Source organism: Hypanus sabinus, chromosome 12 (genome assembly GCF_030144855.1).
Source record: "Hypanus sabinus isolate sHypSab1 chromosome 12, sHypSab1.hap1, whole genome shotgun sequence".
NCBI classification, from domain to species: domain Eukaryota; kingdom Metazoa; phylum Chordata; class Chondrichthyes; order Myliobatiformes; family Dasyatidae; genus Hypanus; species Hypanus sabinus.
In genome coordinates this window covers 100,668,977-100,694,560 of record NC_082717.1, presented here as the reverse complement: position 1 = coordinate 100,694,560, position 25,584 = coordinate 100,668,977, and the positions used below count along the sequence as shown (strand labels likewise).

Below are 25,584 nucleotides of genomic sequence, written 5' to 3'. Positions count from 1 at the left end.
TTGTCCATCACCTCCCTCTGCTGCTCCTCCCCCTTCCCTTCTGCTCTTCTCCTATCAGATTCCCCCTTCTCCAACCCTTTCTTTCACCAATCAACTTCCCAGCTCTTTACTGTACCTCACACTCCCCTCCTCCCAATTTCACCTCTCACCTACCACCTTGCACTTCCTCCTCCCCTCCCCCACCTTCTTGCTCTAACTTTTCATATTTTTCCTCTAGTCCTGACGAAGGGGCTTGGCCCAAAACGTCAACTGCTCACTCTCTTTCACAGAAGCTACCTGACTTGCTGAGTTCCTCCAACATTTCGTGTGTGCGTTGTTTGGATTTCCAACATTTACAGATTTCCTTGTCTATCCGTTGAATTTATTGTTTACTATAAAGGGATATAGAAATGTAGGTCAGAAAGAAGCAATTTCTTCATTTGGAGAATGGTGAGCTTGTGGAATTCTCTATCACAGAGGCTAATAGAAACCCTGTCATTAAATTCGAAGGAACAAGAGGCTGAATTTGGAGCGGCACGGTAGCTCAGCGTTAGCGCCTGTAACCGTGTTCCCTTCCCGCTGCAGTCTGTACATTCTCCCTGTGGGTGCTCCAGTTTCCAGCCACATTCTGAAGACCAACGGGTTAGTAGGGAAATGTCACATGGATGTAACTGGGCCAGAATGGCCTGTTAACATGCTGTACTTCAAAAATTAAAGCGTAGATAACCTGGCAGGATAATATGGGATGGTGGCAGTGGACAAACCCTGCTCTTAGTTTCTATGTTGTATCCAGGACAAAGCACCCGTCTCTATGGAGAACCTTTACTGCCTGCCCGCCCCTCGACCCCGGACCCCGGACGGCTCCCGCAACATAACCCTACACCCAGCTTCAGTTCTCCGCCAATCACCGTGCTCCACTCCCAAACTTCCCATCGGGAACAGCCAATCAGTGCGCGGCCTGCCAACACCCGAGTCACGCCGCAGCGTCTGATTGGCTCAGTCGGGCAGCGACGGTAGGCCCAAGCGAGTCGGTTAAAGCGCCGGTCGGGGAGCGGCCCGGCCCGGCCCGGCCCGGGGAGCCGCGGCCTCCGCGGCCCGCTGACGGCGGGCCTACTCACCGATGGGACTGCGCACGGCCGAAACGATCACCGCAGCGTCCTGTTCCTCCATGGTGCTGAAGCGGAGTGGGCGGCGTTGGCGCTGGCCCCACCCCCACCCCCACCCCCACCCCGGGGTGCCGACCGCGGCCCCGCCTCCCCAGCTGTCCGTCAGAGAGTCACTCGCCCTCCGGCGACCGGCCCGGCAAGCAACGTGGGCGCATGGTTTAAAATGCTGAGTTGCACAGACAAGAGGAGGGGAAAAGGGTTACTACAGGTAGATCGAAACCATTAAATTCCAGCGACTACTCCTGTTGCACACGATATAGTGAACTTCATCTTCAATGCAATGGCTACTTGCGCAGGACCATGCAGTGGTGTGGCCGGGCACCGCACCTCTCCTCTCCCGCATACTGTGCGCGGCTCCCTGACGCCCGCAAATTATACACAGTATCCCGGAAATCTTGTTTTTGAGAGGGAGAGGGACAATCCTGATTGGTCTACGTGGACCCATCAGTTTTCTCTGTGGGCGGGCTTCACAGTCGACCTCAAAAATAATGACGGAGTTGCTCGCTGCACCGTTTGCAGCAGTGACTTTTCTATTGCCCGTGGTGGGTTAAATGTTGAGGTGAGTTAAACAGGTGTCATTCGTTCATTAGCACAGCTAACGTTATTGAAACTAGCTGGCTCGCTGCTCAGGAGCTACTCTATTGATGTCCTACGTGATGAGGCCAAACTCCCTGTAGACTTGCTTAAGGTTGTAATACAATAAAAAAAGACTCTGTGATAATATAAGTATATATTTTAATGTCACATTTTCTGCATATACCCATCTTGGTTTACAGATTGATGCACCATCAATAACTCTCGGAGACGGGAGGCGAACAATAGGTTTTTATTAGCTGCAAGAGACCACCACACTGGAGATCTGTAGACTGAGATCCTGGAGACTGAGGGAGGAGCAGTGCCTCCAATCGCCTTTATACCGGGGTCTGTGGGAGGAGCCACAGGAGCAGTCAGCAGAGGGGCGTGTCCAGACAGGTATATGTAGTTCACCACACAGATCAGACAAAATCACTGAACAAAATATTGGATACACCCTTGGAGGTTGACTGCGGGGGGGGGGGGGGGGGGGGATATTGAGGTTGCGGGAGGCGGGGGTGCTACCTCCCTGAAATGAGTTTTTTGCAGAGTGGGATCTCTGTGTTACAGACCCATATGACACAGTACAGACTCTTCAGCTCAGAGTCTGCACCAACCAACCGGTGCCCATTTACACTGATTCTGTTTTACTTCTCTCCAAATCGCCATCAGCTCTGCCCAAATTCGAATGAAGTTTATTACGTATCACAAATACAATGAAACACAGGCATAGGATCCATGGTGGTTTGACTGTCTGCATTTGGAATTGGCTTGCCCATAGAAAACAGTATTTCAAGGTAAATTTGTTATCCAAGTACATATTTGTCACCATATACAATCCTGGGATTCATTTTCTTGTGGGCATATTCAATAAGTCTATAGAATAATAATAACAGAATCAATAATAGACTGCCCAGCTTGGGTGTTCAAACAGAGTGCAGAAGACAACAAACTGTGCAAATACAAAAAGGAGAAATAATAACAATCAATAAATAAATAAGCTGATATTGATAACATGAGATGAAGAGTCCTTGAAAGTGAGTCCATTGGTTGTGGGAACATTTTACTGATGGTACAAGTGAAGTTCTCCTCTTTGGTTCAAGAGCCTGATGGTTGAGGGGTAATAACTGGTCCTGAATCCTGAAGCTCCTGTAACTTCTTCCTGATGGCAGCAGCGAGAAAGAGCGTGTCCTGGGTGGTGGGAGTCCCTGATGAAGGATGCTGCTTTCCTACGACAGGTTTTCACGTAGATGTGCTCATTAGTGGGGAGGGATCTACCCATGACGGATTGGTTCACAGATGACACAAAGGTTAGTGTTGTGGATATCGTGGAAGATTGCCTAAGAATACTGTGGGATATAGATCATTAGCAAATATGGTCAAATAAATGACTGTCGGAGGTTGATCTGACAAGTGAGAGGATTTGCTCTTTGGGATCTCAAATGTAAAGAGACAGTACACAGTTAATGAGAGGATCTTTAACGGTGTTGATGTACAGAGGGATCCTAGGGTCATCCATAGCACTCTGATGGGACTTGAAGAAAATATAGGGCATGTTTGCCTTTATTAGTCAAGGAATTGATTTCCAGAGTTGTGTTGCTGCTTTATGAAACTGCTTATGGCGTATCTGGAAAATTGCATTCAGTTCTGGTTTTGCCCCACTGAAGGAAAGATGTGGGGGCTTTGGAAAGGGTGCAGGAGAGGTTTACCATGATGTTGCCCAGAACAAAGATACTCAAGTTGTTTTCTCTGGAGTGGCAGAGGCCGAGGAGAGACATGATACAGGTATAGATAGAGTAGAAAAATAGTATTTTTTTTCCTAGGGTCCAAGTATGTAATACAGTACTAGAGATTGTTCAGTAGACTTCTTACAGCGGGATAGAAGCTGTCCTTGAGGTTGTTGGTTCACTTAGTGTAGGCAGAGGGACGAGTTTACATTATTTAGAAATACACCACAGTAATAGGCCCTTCCGGCCCAGAGAGCCTGCACCGCTCAATCATACCCGTGTGACCAATTAGTCTGCTAACACATATGTTTTTGGAAGCTGAAGCGTCCCACATGGTCATGAGGAGAATGTACAAACTCCTTACAGACAGTGACAGAAATGAACCCGGGTCACTGGCACTGTCATAGCATTATGCTATTATGCTGCTCTTTTATTTATTAGTTTGGCATAACATTGTAGTGCAGGGACCTGTTTCTGTGCTGTAATGTTGAATGTTTTATGTTCAATAATGGAAGGTGAATTCAATAAAATATCTCTCATAAACATTCCACGAATTCACCTTTCTCCTTATTACAGCAAATACAATTTGTCCAGTCTACAAGAAGTTATCATCTCCCATGTCAACCCCATTACTCTAATAATTCCTGTGTATGAAACACCCACTATCACAAGTAATATTTGGTTCAAAGGTTTATTTAATATCAGGGAATGAATACAGGATACAACCTGAAATTCATACTCTTCACAGACCTCCACGAACATCATTTCTATGTTTTCCACTCTTAGTTTAACAAATTGATCCAAACTTTATTACGATGTGTTATTTTAAGATTATTGCTCACCTGTTTTCTCCTTGTGTCTTATGCTCTTTCACTTCAAATAAAAGAGATATTACTGATACAAATATTAGTAATATTAGTTAATTGCTATATACACCAAGGTACAGTGAAAATCTTTGTTCGTGTGAAGCTTATCAAGTAAACTGTATACTTGATAATAAGAAAGACAGCATTGAGTGCAATGTACAGTAGAATGGTGCAGAGACTGAGCTTTTGCAAAAGGAAATGTGAAGACCATAAGACGTAGAAGCAGAGTTAGGCTGTTCAGCCCATTGAGTCTGCTCCGCCATTTCATCATGGCTGATCCCATATACCTGCCCTCCCACCAAATCTCTTGATGCCCCAACCAATCAGGAATCTATCAACTTCCACTTTAAATATACCCATGGACTTGGCCTCCACCACAGTCTGTGACAGAGCATTCTACAGATTCGCTACTCTTTGGCTAAAAAATTCCTCCTTTTCTCTTCTAAAAGGTCACTCCTCAGTTTTAAGGTTGTGCCCTCTAGTTCTGGATACCCTCACCACAGGAAACATCTTTCCCACATCTACCTCGTCTAGTCCTTTCAAAATTTGGTAGATTTCAATGAGATCCCCAAGCATTCTTTTAAATTCCAGTGAGTACAGGCCCAGAGCTGCCAAATGCTCCTCACATGTTAACCCCTTCATCCTCATGAACCTCTACTGGACTTTCTCCAATGACAACACATCCTTTTTGAGATACGAGATGCAAAAACTGTTGACAATACTGCAAGTGCAGCCTGACTAGTGCCTTATAAAGGCTCAGCATTATCTCCTTGATTTTATATTCTATTGCCCTTGAAATAAATGCCAACACTAAATTTGACTACCACAGACTCAACCTGTAAATTAACCTTGCACGAGGACTCCTAAGTCCCTCTGCACCTTTGATGTTTGAACCTTCTCTCCATTTAGATAATAGTCTGCACTATTGTTCCTTCTACGAAAATGCATTGTCATACATTTCCCAACACTGTATTCCATCTGCCACTTTTTTGCCCATTCTTCCAATTTGTCTAAGTCCTGCTGCAATCCCATTGCTTCCTCACCCTAACCTACCTAATCCTTCACCTATCTGCGTATCTTCCGCAAAATTTGCCACAAAGCCATGAATTCCATTATCCAAATCATTGACAAACAATGTGAAAAGTAGAGGTCCCAATACTGACCCCTGAGGAACATCACTAGTCACCGGCAGCCAAACAGACAAGGCCCCTTTTATTCCCACTTGCTGCCTCCTGTCTGTCAGCAATTCTGCCATCTATGTCAGTATCTTTCCTGTAACACCATAGGATTTTATATTGTTAATCAGCCTCATGTGAAGCACTATAATCGAATGCCTTCTGAAAATCCACATAAATGACATCCACTGCCTCTCCTTTGTCCACTCTGCTTGTTACTTCCTCAAATAATCCCAACAGGCAAGATTTCCCTTGACAGAAGCCATGCTGACTTTGACTTTTATCATTAGTCTCCAAATACCCTGAAACCTCGTACTTATTAATGGACTCCAACACTTTCCAACCACTGAGGTCAGGTTAACTGGCCCATCATTTCCTCTCTTTTGTGTTCCTCCCTTCTTAAAGAGTGGAGTGACATTTGTAATTTTCCAGTCCTCCGGGATCATTCCTAAAGGTAGAGATCTGATCCCAGGAATGTGAGAGCACCACCAGGAAGGAGATGTGAAAGTGGTGATAGGCCATTCTGGAGCAGCTATAGTTTGAGTGGAACTGGCACCACAGTAGCGTAGCAGTCAGTGTGATGCCATTACAGCTCGGGGCATCGGAGTTCAGAGTTCAATTCTGGCACCCTCTGTAAGGAGTTTGTATGTTCTCCCCGTGACTGTGTATGTTTCCAGTGTCCTCCCACAGTCCAAGGACGTACCGGTTGGTCGGTCAATTGGTCATTGTAAATTGTCCTGTGATTAGGCTGGTGTTGAGTAGCTGGATGGCTGGGTGGTGCAGCTTGTAGACAGGACGGGCCATTTCCACACGGTACCTCCGAGTAATGTGCCAATATTCAACCCATACTGCCCCAGTACTCTTGATATCACATTTTTAAAAGGCTCACACTAACCAATCACTAGACAGTCCCAACCAGTCAACCTCTGTAAGATCCTGTCTAATACCTCCAAATTCAGCCAAAGGCTTTAAATGGAGCAAAATAGCACTGACATGGCCTCGTAGGCCTAACATTTTTAGACTGACAAGAGTGCCCTACCAGCTACTCCCCATTAGCCCAAATCCTTCTGAACCCCCACCACTCCGCATACCAAGTGGGTCTGAAGTGATACTATTGTACCAGCCTCAATCACTTCCTCTGGCAGTTTGTTCCATGTACTTACCGTTCTCTGTGTGAAAAAGTCACCTTTTGAATCTTTCCCCTCTCACCCTAAATCTATACCCCCTAGTTTTGGATTACCCTACCCTGGGGAAATGACTGGCACCATCCATCTTATCTACGCCCCCCCCCCCCCGTGACTTTATAAACCTCTTGATCTATATTTTGGAAACACGCTCATTCTCCTGAACTCCAAAGCATAAAGATCTAGCCTATGAACGTCTCCCTGTCGGCACCCTTCCCAGACCTTTCTCATAATAAGGTGACCAAAACTCTACACTGTACTCCAAGTGTGGCCTTACCAATGATTGACATACAGCAGCAACATAATGTCCCAACCTCCATATTCAGTGCCCTATTCGATGAAGGCCAGAGTGCTGAAGCACATTTTTTCACGATGCTTTCTACCCATGATGCTGCCGTGGACGAGCAATGCACTAATCACAGCTAGACAGGTTGAAGAAATCCTTCATCAATCAGAAGTCAGAACACTGTATCAATCAGAACACTGAGAGTTGACCATATAGCTGTGTATAGACAGAGCATAGAAGGGGAACCAAAACTGAAGGACATAGGTTTAATCTGAGAAGTAGAAGTTCTAACACAGATCTGAGGTGCCAGAGGAAGTGATTGAGGAAGGCACAATAACAACCATTTAAAAGGGTTACGAGGGGTTTGGAGGCATATGGACCAATTGCAAGCAAATGGTGCTAGCACCAGCGTTGGCATGGTTAAGTTGGGCCAAATGGCCTGCTTCCATGCTCTATTATTTGATTTTTAAAATTTTGAGGCCCTTCTGTCCAATGAACCTTCCTGCCAAGCAACCCACCTTTTTAACATGAGCCTAATCACAGGACATTTACAATGACTAATTAACCTATGATCAGTACATTGACTGTGGGAGGAAACCAGATTACCTGCAGGAACTCCACGCAAGTTCACGGGGAGAACATGCAAACTCTTTACGGAATGCGAAATTGAACACCAGACTCCAGAATGCACTAACAGCTACACTGCTGTGGCACTCTCTCACTCTGAGTCAGACAGCAGCGAGGAAGAAGTTAGCCTTGAGGACTGGGCGTCTAGGCTCCCAAGTTCTTGGGTCATCTGTCAAACAGAAGGAATGGTCCTGGTGGGAGGTAGGGCCAGTGGAGGGGGGAGGGGTGTGTTAATTTGTTCCTGGTGGGAGGTCGGGCCAGTGGAGGGTGAAGGGTGTGTTACTTTGGTCCTGGTGGGAGGGTAGGGCCAAGTGGAGGGTGAGGGGTGTGTTAATTTGGTCCTGGTGGGAGGTAGAGCAGTGGAGGGGGAGGGGTGTGTTAATTTGGTCCTGGTGGGAGGTAGGTCCAGTGGAGGGGGAGGGGGTGTGTTACTTTGGTCCTGGTGGGAGGTAGGGCCAGTGGAGGGTGAGGGGTGTGTTAATTTGGTCCTGGTGGGAGGTAGAGCCAGTGGAGGGGGAGGGGTGTGTTAATTTGGTCCTGGTGGGAGGTAGGTCCAGTGGAGGGGGAGGGGTGTGTTACTTTGGTCATGGTGGGAGGTAGGGGCCAGTGGAGGGGGAGGGGTGTGTTACATTGGTCATGGTGGGAGGTAGGGCCAGTGGAGGGGAGGGGTGTGTTACATTGGTCATGGTGGGAGGTAGAGCCAGTGGAGGGGGAGGGGTGTGTTAATTTGTTCCTGGTGGGAGGTCGGGCCAGTGGAGGGTGAAGGGTGTGTTACTTTGGTCCTGGTGGGAGGTAGGGCCAGTGGAGGGTGAGGGGTGTGTTAATTTGGTCCTGGTGGGAGGTAGGGCCAGTGGAGGGGGGAGGGGTGTGTTAATTTGGTCCTGGTGGGAGGTAGGTCCAGTGGAGGGGGAGGGGTGTGTTACTTTGGTCATGGTGGGAGGTAGGGCCAGTGGAGGGGGGAGGGGTGTGTTACATTGGTCATGGTGGGAGGTAGGGCCAGTGGAGGGGGAGGGGTGTGTTACATTGGTCGTGGTGGGAGGTAGGGCCAGTGGAGGGGGAGGGGTGTGTTACATTGGTCGTGGTGGGAGGTAGGACCAGTGGAGGGTGAGGGACGTGTTACTTTGGTCATGGTGGGAGGTAGGGCCAGTGGAGGGGGGAGGGGTGTGTTACATTGGTCGTGGTGGGAGGTAGGACCAGTGGAGGGTGAGGGACGTGTTACTTTGGTCATGGTGGGAGGTAGGGCGAGTGGAGGGCGTGGGCTGTGTTACTTTGGTCGTGGTGGGAGGTAGGGCCAGTGGAGGGGGAGGGGTGTGTTACTTTGGTCGTGGTGGGAGGTAGGGCGAGTGGAGGGCGTGGGCTGTGTTACTTTGGTCGTGGTGGGAGGTAGGGCCAGTGGAGGGGGAGGGGTGTGTTACTTTGGTCGTGGTGGGAGGTAGGGCCAGTGGAGGGGGAGGGGTGTGTTACTTTGGTCATGGTGGTAGGGCCAGTGGAGGGGGAGGGCTGTGTTACTTTGGTCGTGGTGGGAGGTAGGGCCAGTGGAGGGGGAGGGGTGTGTTACTTTGGTCGTGGTGGGAGGTAGGGCCAGTGGAGGGGGAGGGGTGTGTTACTTTGGTCGTGGTGGGAGGTAGGGCGAGTGGAGGGGGAGGGGTGTGTTACTTTGGTCGTGGTGGGAGGTAGGGCCAGTGGAGGGGGAGGGGTGTGTTACTTTGGTCATGGTGGGAGGTAGGGCCAGTGGAGGGGGAGGGGTGTGTTACTTTGGTCATGGTGGGAGGTAGGGCCAGTGGAGGGGGAGGGGTGTGTTACATTGGTCATGGTGGGAGGTAGGGCCAGTGGAGGGGGAGGGGTGTGTTACTTTGGTCATGGTGGGAGGTAGGGCCAGTGGAGGGGGAGGGATGTGTTACTTCGATCATGGTGGGAGGTAGTGCCAGTGGAGGGGGAGGGGTGTGTTACATTGGTCATGGTGGGAGGTAGGGCCAGTGGAGGGGGAGGGGTGTGTTACATTGGTCATGGTGGGAGGTAGGGCCAGTGGAGGGGGAGGGGTGTGTTACTTTGGTCATGGTGAGGGGTAGGGCCAGTGGAGGGGGAGGGGTGTGTTATATTGGTCGTGGTGGGAGGTAGGGCCAGTGGAGGGGGAGGGGTGTGTTACATTGGTCGTGGTGGGAGGTAGGGCCAGTGGAGGGGGAGGGGTGTGTTACTTTGGTCGTGGTGGGAGGTAGGGCCAGTGGAGGGGGAGGGGTGTGTTACTTTGGTCGTGGTGGGAGGTAGGGCCAGTGGAGGGGGAGGGGTGTGTTACTTTGGTCCTGGTGGGAGGTAGGGCCAGTGGAGGGGGAGGGCTGTGTTACTTTGGTCGTGGTGGGAGGTAGGGCCAGTGGAGGGGAAGGGGTGTGTTACTTTGGTCGTGGTGGGAGGTAGGGCCAGTGGAGGGGGAGGGGTGTGTTACTTTGGTCCTGGTGGGAGGTAGGGCCAGTGGAGGGGGAGGGATGTGTTACTTCGATCATGGTGGGAGGTAGTGCCAGTGGAGGGGGAGGGGTGTGTTACATTGGTCATGGTGGGAGGTAGGGCCAGTGGAGGGGGAGGGGTGTGTTACATTGGTCATGGTGGGAGGTAGGGCCAGTGGAGGGGGAGGGGTGTGTTACTTTGGTCATGGTGAGGGGTAGGGCCAGTGAAGGGGGAGGGATGTGTTACTTCGATCATGGTGGGAGGTAGTGCCAGTGGAGGGGGAGGGGTGTGTTATATTGGTCGTGGTGGGAGGTAGGGCCAGTGGAGGGGGAGGGGTGTGTTACATTGGTCGTGGTGGGAGGTAGGGCCAGTGGAGGGGGAGGGGTGTGTTACATTGGTCATGGTGGGAGGTAGGGCCAGTGGAGGGGGTGGGCTGTGTTACTTTGGTGGGAGGTAGGGCCAGTGGAGGGGGTGGGCTGTGTTACTTTGGTCATGGTGGGAGGTAGGGCCAGTGGAGGGGGTGGGCTGTGTTACTTTGGTCATGGTGGGAGGTAGGGCCAGTGGAGGGGGTGGGCTGTGTTACTTTGGTCATGGTGGGAGGTAGGGCCAGTTGAGTGGGAGGGGTTTGTTACATTGGTCATGGTGGGAGGTAGGGCCAGTGGAGAGGGAGGGGTGTGTTACTTTGGTCATGGTGGGAGGTAGGGCAAATGGAGGGGGAGGGGTGTGTTGTTGGTCATGGTGGGAGTAGCGCCAGTGGAGGTGGAGGGTTGTGTTACATTGGTCATGGTGGGAGGTAGGGCCAGTGGAGGGGGAGGGGTGTGTTACTTTGGTCGTGGTGGGAGTAGGGCGAGTGGAGGGGGAGGGGTGTGTTACTTTGGTCATGCTGGGAGGTTAGGGCCAGTGGAGTGGGTGGGGTGTGTTACGTTGGTCGTGGTGGGAGGTAGGGCCAGTGGTGGGGGAGGGGTGTGTTACATTGGTCATGGTCGGAGATAGGGCGAGTGGAGGGGGAGGGGTGTGTTACTTTGGTCATGGTGGGAGGTAGGCCAGTGGAGGGGGAGGGATGTGTTACTTTGGTCATGGTAGGAGGTAGGGCCAGTGGAGGGGGAGGGGTGTGTTACATTGGTCGTGGTGGGAGGTAGGGCCAGTGGAGGGGGAGGGGTGTGTTAAGTTGGTCATCGTGGGAGGTAGGGCCAGTGGAGGGGGAGGGGGTGTGTAAGGTTGGTCCGTGGGAGGTAGGGCCAGTGGAGGGGGAGGGGGTGTTACTTTGGTTTTGGTGTGAGGTAGGGCCAGTGGAGGGGGAGGGGTGTGTTACATTGGTCTTGGTGGGAGGCAGGGCCAGTGGAGAGGGAGGGATGTGTTACTTCGGTCATGGTGGGGAGGTAGGGCCAGTGGAGGGGGAGGGGTGTGTTACTTTGGTCATGGTGGGAGGTAGGGCCAGTGGAGGGGGAGGGGTGTGTTACATTGGTCATGGTGGGAGGTAGGGCCACTGGAGGGGGAGGGGTGTGTTACTTTGGTCATGGTGGGAGGTAGGGCCAGTGGAGGGGGAGGGGTGTGTTACATTGGTCATGGTGGCAGGTAGGGCCAGTGGAGGGGGAGGGGTGTGTTATTTTGGTCATGGTGGGAGGTAGGGCCAGTGGAGGGGGGAGGGGGTGTGTTACTTTGGTCATGGTGGGAGGTAGGGCCAGTGGAGGGTGAGGGGTGTGTTACATTGGTCATGGTGGGAGGTAGGGCCAGCTGAGGGGGAGGGGTGGTTACTTTGGTCATGGTGGGAGGTAGGGCCAGTGGAGGGGGAGGGGTGTGTGTTACTTTGGTCATGGTGGGAGGTAGGGCCAGTGGAGGGGGGAGGGGTGTGTTACATTGGTCGTGGTGGGAGGTAGGGCCAGTGGAGGGGGAGGGGTGTGTTACTTTGGTCGTGGTGGGAGGTAGGGCGAGGGAGGGGGAGGGGTGTGTTACTTTGGTCGTTGTGGGAGTTAGGGCCAGTGGAGGGGGAGGGGTGTGTTACTTTGGTCATGGTGGGAGGTAGGGCCAGTGGAGGGGGAGGGGTGTGTTACTTTGGTCATGGTGGGAGGTAGGGCCAGTGGAGGGGGAGGGGTGTGTTACTTTGGTCATGGTGGGAGGTAGGGCCAGTGGAGGGGGAGGGATGTGTTACTTCGATCATGGTGGGAGGTAGTGCCAGTGGAGGGGGAGGGGTGTGTTACATTGGTCATGGTGGGAGGTAGGGCCAGTGGAGGGGGAGGGGTGTGTTACATTGGTCATGGTGGGAGGTAGGGCCAGTGGAGGGGGAGGGGTGTGTTACTTTGGTCATGGTGAGGGGTAGGGCCAGTGGAGGGGGAGGGATGTGTTACTTCGATCATGGTGGGAGGTAGTGCCAGTGGAGGGGGAGGGGTGTGTTATATTGGTCGTGGTGGGAGGTAGGGCCAGTGGAGGGGGAGGGGTGTGTTACATTGGTCGTGGTGGGAGGTAGGGCCAGTGGAGGGGGAGGGGTGTGTTACATTGGTCATGGTGGGAGGTAGGGCCAGTGGAGGGGGTGGGCTGTGTTACTTTGGTGGGAGGTAGGGCCAGTGGAGGGGGTGGGCTGTGTTACTTTGGTCATGGTGGGAGGTAGGGCCAGTGGAGGGGGTGGGCTGTGTTACTTTGGTCATGGTGGGAGGTAGGGCCAGTGGAGGGGGAGGGGTGTGTTACATTGGTCATGGTGGGAGGTAGGGCCAGTGGAGGGGGTGGGCTGTGTTACTTTGGTCATGGTGGGAGGTAGGGCCAGTTGAGCGGGAGGGGTTTGTTACATTGGTCATGGTGGGAGGTAGGGCCAGTGGAGAGGGAGGGGTGTGTTACTTTGGTCATGGTGGGAGGTAGGGCAAATGGAGGGGGAGGGGTGTGTTGTTGGTCATGGTGGGAGGTAGCGCCAGTGGAGGTGGAGGGTTGTGTTACATTGGTCATGGTGGGAGGTAGGGCCAGTGGAGAGGGAGGGGTGTGTTACTTTGGTCGTGGTGGGAGGTAGGGCGAGTGGAGGGGGAGGGGTGTGTTACTTTGGTCATGCTGGGAGGTAGGGCCAGTGGAGTGGGTGGGGTGTTACTTTGGTCGTGGTGGGAGGTAGGGCCAGTGGTGGGGGAGGGGTGTGTTACATTGGTCATGGTCGGAGATAGGGCGAGTGGAGGGGGAGGGGTGTGTTACTTTGGTCATGGTGGGAGGTAGGGCCAGTGGAGTGGTTGTGTCACTTTGATCATGGTGGGAGGTAGGGCCAGTCGAGGGGGAGGGGTGTGTTACTTTCATCATGGTGGGAGGTAGGGCCAGTGGAGGGGGAGGGGTGTGTTACTTTGGTAATGGTGGGATGTAGGGCCAGTGGAGGGGGAGGGGTGTGTTACTTTGATCATGGTGGGAGGTAGGGCCAGTGGAGGGGGAGGGATGTGTTACTTTGGTCATGGTAGGAGGTAGGGCCAGTGGAGGGGGAGGGGTGTGTTACATTGGTCGTGGTGGGAGGTAGGGCCAGTGGAGGGGGAGGGGTGTGTTAAGTTGGTCATCGTGGGAGGTAGGGCCAGTGGAGGGGGAGGGGTGTGTTAAGTTGGTCCGTGGGAGGTAGGGCCAGTGGAGGGGGAGGGGTGTTACTTTGGTTTTGGTGGGAGGTAGGGCCAGTGGAGGGGGAGGGGTGTGTTACATTGGTCTTGGTGGGAGGCAGGGCCAGTGGAGAGGGAGGGATGTGTTACTTCGGTCATGGTGGGAGGTAGGGCCAGTGGAGGGGGAGGGGTGTGTTACATTGGTCATGGTGGGAGGTAGGGCCACTGGAGGGGGAGGGGTGTGTTACTTTGGTCATGGTGGGAGGTAGGGCCAGTGGAGGGGGAGGGGTGTGTTACATTGGTCATGGTGGGAGGTAGGGCCACTGGAGGGGGAGGGGTGTGTTACTTTGGTCATGGTGGGAGGTAGGGCCAGTGGAGGGGGAGGGGTGTGTTACTTTGGTCATGGTGGGAGGTAGGGCCAGTGGAGGGTGAGGGGTGTGTTACATTGGTCATGGTGGGAGGTAGGGCCAGCTGAGGGGGAGGGGTGGGTTACTTTGGTCATGGTGGGAGGTAGGGCCAGTGGAGGGGGAGGGGTGTGTTACTTTGGTCATGGTGGGAGGTAGGGCCAGTGGAGGGGGAGGGGTGTGTTACATTGGTCATGGTGGGAGGTAGGGCCAGTGGAGGGGGAGGGGTGTGTTACTTTGGTCATGGTGGGAGGTAGGGCCAGTGGAGGGGGAGGGGTGTGTTACTTTGGTCATGGTGGGAGGTAGGGCAAATGGAGGGGGAGGGGTGTGTTGTTGGTCATGGTGGGAGGTAGCGCCAGTGGAGGTGGAGGGTTGTGTTACATTGGTCATGGTGGGAGGTAGGGCCAGTGGAGGGGGAGGGTGTGTTACTTTGGTCGTGGTGGGAGGTAGGGCGAGTGGAGGGGGAGGGGTGTGTTACTTTGGTCATGCTGGGAGGTAGGGCCAGTGGAGTGGGTGGGGTGTGTTACTTTGGTCGTGGTGGGAGGTAGGGCCAGTGGTGGGGGAGGGGTGTGTTACATTGGTCATGGTCGGAGATAGGGCGAGTGGAGGGGGAGGGGTGTGTTACTTTGGTCATGGTGGGAGGTAGGGCCAGTGGAGTGGATGTGTCACTTTGATCATGGTGGGAGGTAGGGCCAGTCGAGGGGGAGGGGTGTGTTACTTTCATCATGGTGGGAGGTAGGGCCAGTGGAGGGGGAGGGGTGTGTTACTTTGGTAATGGTGGGATGTAGGGCCAGTGGAGGGGGAGGGGTGTGTTACTTTGATCATGGTGGGAGGTAGGGCCAGTGGAGGGGGAGGGATGTGTTACTTTGGTCATGGTAGGAGGTAGGGCCAGTGGAGGGGGAGGGGTGTGTTACATTGGTCGTGGTGGGAGGTAGGGCCAGTGGAGGGGGAGGGGTGTGTTAGATTGTTCATGGTGGGAGGTAGGGCCAGTGGAGGGAGATGGGTGTGTTACTTTGGTCATGGTGGGAGATAGGGCCAGTGGAGGTGGAGGGGTGTGTTACTTTGGTCATGGTGGGAGGTAGGGCCACTGGAGGGGGAGGGGTGTGTTACATTGTTCATGGTGGGAGGTAGGGCCAGTGGAGGGGGAGGGGTGTGTTACATTGGTCATGGTGGGTGGTAGGGCCAGTGGAGGGAGATGGGTGTGTTACTTTGGTCGTGGTGGGAGGTAGGGCCAGTGGAGGGGGAGGGGTTTTGTTACATTGGTCATGGTGGGAGGTAGGGCGAGTGGAGGGGGAGGGGTTTTGTTACATTGGTCATGGTGGGAGGTAGGGCCAGTGGAGGGGGAGGGGTTTTGTTACATTGGTCATGGTGGGAGGTAGGGCGAGTGGAGAGGGAGGGGTGTGTTACTTTGGTCACGCTGGGAGGTAGGGCCAGTGGAGGGGGAGGGGTGTGTTACTTTGATCATGGTGGGAGGTCGGGCCAGTGGAGGGGGAGGGGTGTGTTACTTTGATCATGGTGGGAGATAGGGCCAGTGGCGGGGGAGGGGTGTGTTACTTTGGTAATGGTGGGATGTAGGGCCAGTGGAGGGGGAGGGGTGTGTTACTTGTTGATGATGGGAGGTCGGGCCAGTGTGGGGGGAGGGGTGTGTTACGTTGGTTGTGGTGGGAGGTAGGGCCAGTGGAGGGGGAGGGGTGTGTTTCATTGGTCATGGTGGGAGGCAGGGCCAGTGGAGGGGGAGGGTTGTGTTACTTTGGTCATGGTGGGAGCTTGGGCCAGAGGAGGGTGAGGGGTGTGTTACTTTGGTCGTAGTTGGAGGTAGGGCCAGTGGAGGGGGAGGGGTGTGTTACTTTGGTCATGGTGGGAGGTAGGGCCAGTGGAGGGGGATGGGTGTGTTACTTTGTTCGTCCTGGGAGGTAGGGCCAGTGGAGGGGATGTGTCACTTTGATCATGGTGGGAGGTAGGGCCAGTGGAGGGGGAGGGGTGGGTTACATTGTTCATGGTGCGAGGTCGGGCCAGTGGAGGGGGATGGGTGTGTTACTTTGGTCATGGTGGGAGGTAGGGCGAGTGGAGGGGGAGGGGTGTGTTACTTTGGTCATGGTGGGAGGTAGTGCCAGTGGAAGGCGAGGTGCATTAGTTTGGTCATGGTGGGAGGTAGGGCCACTGGAGGGGGAGGGGTGTGTTACTTTGGTCATGGTTGGAGGTAGGGCCAGTGGAGGGGGAGGGGTGTGTTACTTTGGTCATGGTGGGAGGTCGGGCCAGTGGAGGGGGACGTGTGTGTTACTTTTGTCATGGTGAGAGGTAGGGCCAGTGGAGGGGGAGGGGTGTGTTACTTTGGTCATGGTGGGAGGTAGGGCCAGTGGAGGGGGAGGGGTGTGTTACTTTGGTCGTGGTGGGGGGTAAGGCCAGTGGAGGGGGAGGGGTGTGTTACTTTGGTCATGGTGGGAGGTAGGGCCAGTGGAGGGGGAGGGGTGTGTTACTTTGGTCGTGGTGGGAGGTAGGGCCACTGGAGGGGGAGGGGTGTGTTACTTTGGTCATGGTGGGAGGTAGGGCCAGTGGAGGGGGAGGGGTGTGTTACATTGGTCATGGTGGGAGGTAGGGCCACTGGAGGGGGAGGGGTGTGTTACTTTGGTCATGGTGGGAGGTAGGGCCAGTGGAGGGGGAGGGGTGTGTTACATTGGTCATGGTGGGAGGTAGGGCCACTGGAGGGGGAGGGGTGTGTTATTTTGGTCATGGTGGGAGGTAGGGCCAGTGGAGGGGGAGGGGTGTGTTACTTTGGTCATGGTGGGAGGTAGGGCCAGTGGAGGGTGAGGGGTGTGTTACTTTGGTCATGGTGGGAGGTAGGGCCAGTGGAGGGGGAGGGGTGTGTTACTTTGGTCGTGGTGGGAGGTAGGGCCACTGGAGGGGGAGGGGTGTGTTACTTTGGTCATGGTGGGAGGTAGGGCCAGTGGAGGGGGAGGGGTGTGTTACATTGGTCATGGTGGGAGGTAGGGCCACTGGAGGGGGAGGGGTGTGTTACTTTGGTCATGGTGGGAGGTAGGGCCAGTGGAGGGGGAGGGGTGTGTTACATTGGTCATGGTGGGAGGTAGGGCCACTGGAGGGGGAGGGGTGTGTTATTTTGGTCATGGTGGGAGGTAGGGCCAGTGGAGGGGGAGGGGTGTGTTACTTTGGTCATGGTGGGAGGTAGGGCCAGTGGAGGGTGAGGGGTGTGTTACATCGGTCATGGTGGGAGGTAGGGCCAGCTGAGGGGGAGGGGTGGGTTACTTTGGTCATGGTGGGAGGTAGGGCCAGTGGAGGGGGAGGGGTGTGTTACTTTGGTCATGGTGGGAGGTAGGGCCAGTGGAGGGGGAGGGGTGTGTTACATTGGTCGTGGTGGGAGGTAGGGCCAGTGGAGGGGGAGGGGTGTGTTACTTTGGTCGTGGTGGGAGGTAGGGCGAGTGGAGGGGGAGGGGTGTGTTACTTTGGTCGTTGTGGGAGTTAGGGCCAGTGGAGGGGGAGGGGTGTGTTACTTTGGTCATGGTGGGAGGTAGGGCCAGTGGAGGGGGAGGGGTGTGTTACTTTGGTCATGGTGGGAGGTAGGGCCAGTGGAGGGGGAGGGGTGTGTTACTTTGGTCATGGTGGGAGGTAGGGCCAGTGGAGGGGGAGGGATGAGTTACTTCGATCATGGTGGGAGGTAGTGCCAGTGGAGGGGGAGGGGTGTGTTACATTGGTCATGGTGGGAGGTAGGGCCAGTGGAGGGGGAGGGGTGTGTTACATTGGTCATGGTGGGAGGTAGGGCCAGTGGAGGGGGAGGGGTGTGTTACTTTGGTCATGGTGAGGGGTAGGGCCAGTGGAGGGGGAGGGATGTGTTACTTCGATCATGGTGGGAGGTAGTGCCAGTGGAGGGGGAGGGGTGTGTTATATTGGTCGTGGTGGGAGGTAGGGCCAGTGGAGGGGGAGGGGTGTGTTACATTGGTCGTGGTGGGAGGTAGGGCCAGTGGAGGGGGAGGGGTGTGTTACATTGGTCATGGTGGGAGGTAGGGCCAGTGGAGGGGGTGGGCTGTGTTACTTTGGTGGGAGGTAGGGCCAGTGGAGGGGGTGGGCTGTGTTACTTTGGTCATGGTGGGAGGTAGGGCCAGTGGAGGGGGTGGGCTGTGTTACTTTGGTCATGGTGGGAGGTAGGGCCAGTGGAGGGGGTGGGCTGTGTTACTTTGGTCATGGTGGGAGGTAGGGCCAGTTGAGCGGGAGGGGTTTGTTACATTGGTCATGGTGGGAGGTAGGGCCAGTGGAGAGGGAGGGGTGTGTTACTTTGGTCATGGTGGGAGGTAGGGCAAATGGAGGGGGAGGTGTGTGTTGTTGGTCATGGTGGGAGGTAGCGCCAGTGGAGGTGGAGGGTTGTGTTACATTGGTCATGGTGGGAGGTAGGGCCAGTGGAGGGGGAGGGGTGTGTTACTTTGGTCGTGGTGGGAGGTAGGGCGAGTGGAGGGGGAGGGGTGTGTTACTTTGGTCATGCTGGGAGGTAGGGCCAGTGGAGTGGGTGGGGTGTGTTACTTTGGTCGTGGTGGGAGGTAGGGCCAGTGGTGGGGGAGGGGTGTGTTACATTGGTCATGGTCGGAGATAGGGCGAGTGGAGGGGGAGGGGTGTGTTACTTTGGTCATGGTGGGAGGTAGGGCCAGTGGAGTGGATGTGTCACTTTGATCATGGTGGGAGGTAGGGCCAGTCGAGGGGGAGGGGTGTGTTACTTTGATCATGGTGGGAGGTAGGGCCAGTGGAGGGGGAGGGGTGTGTTACTTTGGTAATGGTGGGATGTAGGGCCAGTGGAGGGGGAGGGGTGTGTTACTTTGATCATGGTGGGAGGTAGGGCCAGTGGAGGGGGAGGGGTGTTACTTTGGTTTTGGTGGGAGGTAGGGCCAGTGGAGGGGGAGGGGTGTGTTACATTGGTCTTGGTGGGAGGCAGGGCCAGTGGAGAGGGAGGGATGTGTTACTTCGGTCATGGTGGGAGGTAGGGCCAGTGGAGGGGGAGGGGTGTGTTACATTGGTCATGGTGGGAGGTAGGGCCACTGGAGGGGGAGGGGTGTGTTACTTTGGTCATGGTGGGAGGTAGGGCCAGTGGAGGGGGAGGGGTGTGTTACATTGGTCATGGTGGGAGGTAGGGCCACTGGAGGGGGAGGGGTGTGTTACTTTGGTCATGGTGGGAGGTAGGGCCAGTGGAGGGGGAGGGGTGTGTTACTTTGGTCATGGTGGGAGGTAGGGCCAGTGGAGGGTGAGGGGTGTGTTACATTGGTCATGGTGGGAGGTAGGGCCAGCTGAGGGGGAGGGGTGGGTTACTTTGGTCATGGTGGGAGGTAGGGCCAGTGGAGGGGGAGGGGTGTGTTACTTTGGTCATGGTGGGAGGTAGGGCCAGTGGAGGGGGAGGGGTGTGTTACATTGGTCATGGTGGGAGGTAGGGCCAGTGGAGGGGGAGGGGTGTGTTACTTTGGTCATGGTGGGAGGTAGGGCCAGTGGAGGGGGAGGGGTGTGTTACTTTGGTCATGGTGGGAGGTAGGGCCAGTGGAGTGGGAGGGTTGTGTTACTTTGGTCGTGGTGGGAGGTAGGGCCAGTGGAGGGGGAGGGGTGTGTTAGATTGTTCATGGTGGGAGGTAGGGCCAGTGGAGGGAGATGGGTGTGTTACTTTGGTCATGGTGGGAGGTAGGGCCAGTGGAGGTGGAGGGGTGTGTTACTTTGGTCATGGTGGGAGGTAGGGCCACTGGAGGGGGAGGGGTGTGTTACATTGTTCATGGTGGGAGGTAGGGCCAGTGGAGGGGGAGGGGTGTGTTACATTGGTCATGGTGGGTGGTAGGGCCAGTGGAGGGAGATGGGTGTGTTACTTTGGTCGTGGTGGGAGGTAGGGCCAGTGGAGGGGGAGGGGTTTTGTTACATTGGTCATGGTGGGAGGTAGGGCGAGTGGAGGGGGAGGGGTTTTGTTACATTGGTCATGGTGGGAGGTAGGGCCAGTGGAGGGGGAGGGGTTTTGTTACATTGGTCATGGTGGGAGGTAGGGCGAGTGGAGAGGGAGGGGTGTGTTACTTTGGTCACGCTGGGAGGTAGGGCCAGTGGAGGGGGAGGGGTGTGTTACTTTGATCATGGTGGGAGGTCGGGCCAGTGGAGGGGGAGGGGTGTGTTACTTTGATCATGGTGGGAGATAGGGCCAGTGGCGGGGGAGGGGTGTGTTACTTTGGTAATGGTGGGATGTAGGGCCAGTGGAGGGGGAGGGGTGTGTTACTTGTTGATGATGGGAGGTCGGGCCAGTGTGGGGGGAGGGGTGTGTTACGTTGGTTGTGGTGGGAGGTAGGGCCAGTGGAGGGGGAGGGGTGTGTTTCATTGGTCATGGTGGGAGGCAGGGCCAGTGGAGGGGGAGGGTTGTGTTACTTTGGTCATGGTGGGAGCTTGGGCCAGAGGAGGGTGAGGGGTGTGTTACTTTGGTCGTAGTTGGAGATAGGGCCAGTGGAGGGAGATGGGTGTGTTACTTTGGTCATGGTGGGAGGTAGGGCCAGTGGAGTGGGAGGGTTGTGTTACTTTGGTCGTGGTGGGAGGTAGGGCCAGTGCAGCGGGAGGGGTTTTGTTACATTGGTCATGGTGGGAGGTAGGGCGAGTGGAGGGGGAGGGGTTTTGTTACATTGGTCATGGTGGGAGGTAGGGCCAGTGGAGGGGGAGGGGTTTTGTTACATTGGTCATGGTGGGAGGTAGGGCGAGTGGAGGGGGAGGGGTGTGTTACTTTGGTCACGCTGGGAGGTAGGGCCAGTGGAGGGGGAGGGGTGTGTTACTTTGATCATGGTGGGAGGTCGGGCCAGTGGAGGGGGAGGGGTGTGTTACTTTGATCATGGTGGGAGATAGGGCCAGTGGCGGGGGAGGGGTGTGTTACTTTGGTAATGGTGGGATGTAGGGCCAGTGGAGGGGGAGGGGTGTGTTACTTGTTGATGATGGGAGGTCGGGCCAGTGTGGGGGGAGGGGTGTGTTACGTTGGTTGTGGTGGGAGGTAGGGCCAGTGGAGGGTGAGGGGTGTGTTACTTTGGTCGTAGTTGGAGGTAGGGCCAGTGGAGGGGGAGGGGTGTGTTACTTTGGTCATGGTGGGAGGTAGGGCCAGTGGAGGGGGATGGGTGTGTTACTTTGTTCGTCCTGGGAGGTAGGGCCAGTGGAGGGGATGTGTCACTTTGATCATGGTGGGAGGTAGGGCCAGTGGAGGGGGAGGGGTGGGTTACATTGTTCATGGTGCGAGGTAGGGCCAGTGGAGGGGGATGGGTGTGTTACTTTGGTCATGGTGGGAGGTAGGGCGAGTGGAGGGGGAGGGGTGTGTTACTTTGGTCATGGTGGGAGGTAGGGCCAGTGGAAGGCGAGGTGCATTAGTTTGGTCATGGTGGGAGGTCGGGCCACTGGAGGGGGAGGGGTGTGTTACTTCGGTCATGGTGGGAGGTAGGGCCAGTGGAGGGGGAGGGGTGTGTTACTTTGGTCATGGTGGGAGGTCGGGCCAGTGGAGGGGGACGTGTGTGTTACTTTGGTCATGGTTGGAGGTAGGGCCAGTGGAGGGGGAGGGGTGTGTTACTTTGGTCATGGTGGGAGGTCGGGCCAGTGGAGGGGGACGTGTGTGTTACTTTTGTCATGGTGGGAGGTAGGGCCAGTGGAGGGGGAGGGGTGTGTTACTTTGGTCGTAGTTGGAGATAGGGCCAGTGGAGGGAGATGGGTGTGTTACTTTGGTCATGGTGGGAGGTAGGGCCAGTGGAGTGGGAGGGTTGTGTTACTTTGGTCGTGGTGGGAGGTCGGGCCACTGGAGGGGGAGGGGTGTGTTACTTCGGTCATGGTGGGAGGTAGGGCCAGTGGAGGGGGAGGGGTGTGTTACTTTGGTCATGGTGGGAGGTCGGGCCAGTGGAGGGGGACGTGTGTGTTACTTTGGTCATGGTGGGAGGTAGGGCCAGTGGAAGGCGAGGTGCATTAGTTTGGTCATGGTGGGAGGTCGGGCCACTGGAGGGGGAGGGGTGTGTTACTTCGGTCATGGTGGGAGGTAGGGCCAGTGGAGGGGGACGTGTGTGTTACTTTTGTCATGGTGGGAGGTAGGGCCAGTGGAGGGTGAGGGGTGTGTTACTTTGGTCGTAGTTGGAGGTAGGGCCAGTGGAGGGGGAGGGGTGTGTTACTTTGGTCATGGTGGGAGGTAGGGCCAGTGGAGGGGGATGGGTGTGTTACTTTGTTCGTCCTGGGAGGTAGGGCCAGTGGAGGGGATGTGTCACTTTGATCATGGTGGGAGGTAGGGCCAGTGGAGGGGGAGGGGTGGGTTACATTGTTCATGGTGCGAGGTAGGGCCAGTGGAGGGGGATGGGTGTGTTACTTTGGTCATGGTGGGAGGTAGGGCGAGTGGAGGGGGAGGGGTGTGTTACTTTGGTCATGGTGGGAGGTAGGGCCAGTGGAAGGCGAGGTGCATTAGTTTGGTCATGGTGGGAGGTCGGGCCACTGGAGGGGGAGGGGTGTGTTACTTCGGTCATGGTGGGAGGTAGGGCCAGTGGAGGGGGAGGGGTGTGTTACTTTGGTCATGGTGGGAGGTCGGGCCAGTGGAGGGGGACGTGTGTGTTACTTTGGTCATGGTTGGAGGTAGGGCCAGTGGAGGGGGAGGGGTGTGTTACTTTGGTCATGGTGGGAGGTCGGGCCAGTGGAGGGGGACGTGTGTGTTACTTTTGTCATGGTGGGAGGTAGGGCCAGTGGAGGGGGAGGGGTGTGTTACTTTGGTCGTAGTTGGAGATAGGGCCAGTGGAGGGAGATGGGTGTGTTACTTTGGTCATGGTGGGAGGTAGGGCCAGTGGAGTGGGAGGGTTGTGTTACTTTGGTCGTGGTGGGAGGTAGGGCCAGTGCAGCGGGAGGGGTTTTGTTACATTGGTCATGGTGGGAGGTAGGGCGAGTGGAGGGGGAGGGGTTTTGTTACATTGGTCATGGTGGGAGGTAGGGCCAGTGGAGGGGGAGGGGTTTTGTTACATTGGTCATGGTGGGAGGTAGGGCGAGTGGAGGGGGAGGGGTGTGTTACTTTGGTCACGCTGGGAGGTAGGGCCAGTGGAGGGGGAGGGGTGTGTTACTTTGATCATGGTGGGAGGTCGGGCCAGTGGAGGGGGAGGGGTGTGTTACTTTGATCATGGTGCGAGATAGGGCCAGTGGCGGGGGAGGGGTGTGTTACTTTGGTAATGGTGGGATGTAGGGCCAGTGGAGGGGGAGGGGTGTGTTACTTGTTGATGATGGGAGGTCGGGCCAGTGTGGGGGGAGGGGTGTGTTACGTTGGTTGTGGTGGGAGGTAGGGCCAGTGGAGGGTGAGGGGTGTGTTACTTTGGTCGTAGTTGGAGGTAGGGCCAGTGGAGGGGGAGGGGTGTGTTACTTTGGTCATGGTGGGAGGTAGGGCCAGTGGAGGGGGATGGGTGTGTTACTTTGTTCGTCCTGGGAGGTAGGGCCAGTGGAGGGGATGTGTCACTTTGATCATGGTGGGAGGTAGGGCCAGTGGAGGGGGAGGGGTGGGTTACATTGTTCATGGTGCGAGGTAGGGCCAGTGGAGGGGGATGGGTGTGTTACTTTGGTCATGGTGGGAGGTAGGGCGAGTGGAGGGGGAGGGGTGTGTTACTTTGGTCATGGTGGGAGGTAGGGCCAGTGGAAGGCGAGGTGCATTAGTTTGGTCATGGTGGGAGGTCGGGCCACTGGAGGGGGAGGGGTGTGTTACTTCGGTCATGGTGGGAGGTAGGGCCAGTGGAGGGGGAGGGGTGTGTTACTTTGGTCATGGTTGGAGGTAGGGCCAGTGGAGGGGGAGGGGTGTGTTACTTTGGTCATGGTGGGAGGTCGGGCCAGTGGAGGGGGACGTGTGTGTTACTTTTGTCATGGTGGGAGGTAGGGCCAGTGGAGGGGGAGGGGTGTGTTACTTTGGTCATGGTGGGAGGTAGGGCCAGTGGAGGGGGAGGGGTGTGTTACTTTGGTCGTGGTGGGGGGTAAGGCCAGTGGAGGGGGAGGGGTGTGTTACTTTGTTCGTGCTGGGAGGTAGGGCCAGTGGAGGGGGAGGGGTGTGTCACATTAGTCATGGTGGGAGCTAGGGCCAGTGGAGGGGGACGGGTATGTTACTTGGATCATGCTGGGAGGTAGCGCCAGTGGAGGTGGAGGGTCGTGTTACATTGGTCATGGTGGGAGGTAGGGCGAGTGGAGGGGGAGGGGTGTGTTACATTGGTCATGGTTGGAGGTAGGGCCAGTGGAGGGGGAGGGGTGTGTTACTTTGGTCATGGTGGGAGGTCGGGCCAGTGGAGGGGAAGTGTGTGTTACTTTTGTCATGGTGGGAGGTTGGGCCAGTGGAGGGGGAGGGGTTTTGTTACTTTGGTCATGGTGGGAGGTAGGGCGAGTGGAGGGGGAGGGGTTTTGTTACATTGGTCATGGTGGGAGGTAGGGCCAGTGGAGGGGGAGGGGTTTTGTTACATTGGTCATGGTGGGAGGTAGGGCGAGTGGAGAGGGAGGGGTGTGTTACTTTGGTCACGCTGGGAGGTAGGGCCAGTGGAGGGGGAGGGGTGTGTTACTTTGATCATGGTGGGAGGTCGGGCCAGTGGAGGGGGAGGGGTGTGTTACTTTGATCATGGTGGGAGATAGGGCCAGTGGCGGGGGAGGGGTGTGTTACTTTGGTAATGGTGGGATGTAGGGCCAGTGGAGGGGGAGGGGTGTGTTACTTGTTGATGATGGGAGGTCGGGCCAGTGTGGGGGGAGGGGTGTGTTACGTTGGTTGTGGTGGGAGGTAGGGCCAGTGGAGGGGGAGGGGTGTGTTTCATTGGTCATGGTGGGAGGCAGGGCCAGTGGAGGGGGAGGGTTGTGTTACTTTGGTCATGGTGGGAGCTTGGGCCAGAGGAGGGTGAGGGGTGTGTTACTTTGGTCGTAGTTGGAGATAGGGCCAGTGGAGGGAGATGGGTGTGTTACTTTGGTCATGGTGGGAGGTAGGGCCAGTGGAGTGGGAGGGTTGTGTTACTTTGGTCGTGGTGGGAGGTAGGGCCAGTGCAGCGGGAGGGGTTTTGTTACATTGGTCATGGTGGGAGGTAGGGCGAGTGGAGGGGGAGGGGTTTTGTTACATTGGTCATGGTGGGAGGTAGGGCCAGTGGAGGGGGAGGGGTTTTGTTACATTGGTCATGGTGGGAGGTAGGGCGAGTGGAGGGGGAGGGGTGTGTTACTTTGGTCACGCTGGGAGGTAGGGCCAGTGGAGGGGGAGGGGTGTGTTACTTTGATCATGGTGGGAGGTCGGGCCAGTGGAGGGGGAGGGGTGTGTTACTTTGATCATGGTGGGAGATAGGGCCAGTGGCGGGGGAGGGGTGTGTTACTTTGGTAATGGTGGGATGTAGGGCCAGTGGAGGGGGAGGGGTGTGTTACTTGTTGATGATGGGAGGTCGGGCCAGTGTGGGGGGAGGGGTGTGTTACGTTGGTTGTGGTGGGAGGTAGGGCCAGTGGAGGGTGAGGGGTGTGTTACTTTGGTCGTAGTTGGAGGTAGGGCCAGTGGAGGGGGAGGGGTGTGTTACTTTGGTCATGGTGGGAGGTAGGGCCAGTGGAGGGGGATGGGTGTGTTACTTTGTTCGTCCTGGGAGGTAGGGCCAGTGGAGGGGATGTGTCACTTTG

General features: G+C 55.9%; 1 protein-coding gene and 1 long non-coding RNA gene across 2 annotated transcripts in view; one reads left to right on the top strand and one right to left on the bottom strand.

Moving 5' to 3' along the window:
* acat2 (acetyl-CoA acetyltransferase 2) overlaps window positions 1-1,292 on the bottom strand; it is a 70,517-nt gene extending 69,225 nt beyond the window's left edge. Inside the window, exon 1 of the mRNA XM_059986547.1 lies at window positions 1,098-1,292. Within this exon, the coding sequence (XP_059842530.1) occupies window positions 1,098-1,149 (52 nt within the window). The 5' untranslated portion in view covers window positions 1,150-1,292. The remainder of the gene's footprint in view (window positions 1-1,097) is intronic.
* Window positions 1,293-1,610: 318 nt separating this feature from the next.
* LOC132403189 (uncharacterized) overlaps window positions 1,611-25,584 on the top strand; it is a 99,392-nt gene continuing 75,418 nt past the window's right edge. Inside the window, exons 1-2 of the long non-coding RNA XR_009515204.1 lie at window positions 1,611-1,704; window positions 1,922-2,117. This is a non-coding gene — a long non-coding RNA (uncharacterized LOC132403189). The remainder of the gene's footprint in view (window positions 1,705-1,921; window positions 2,118-25,584) is intronic.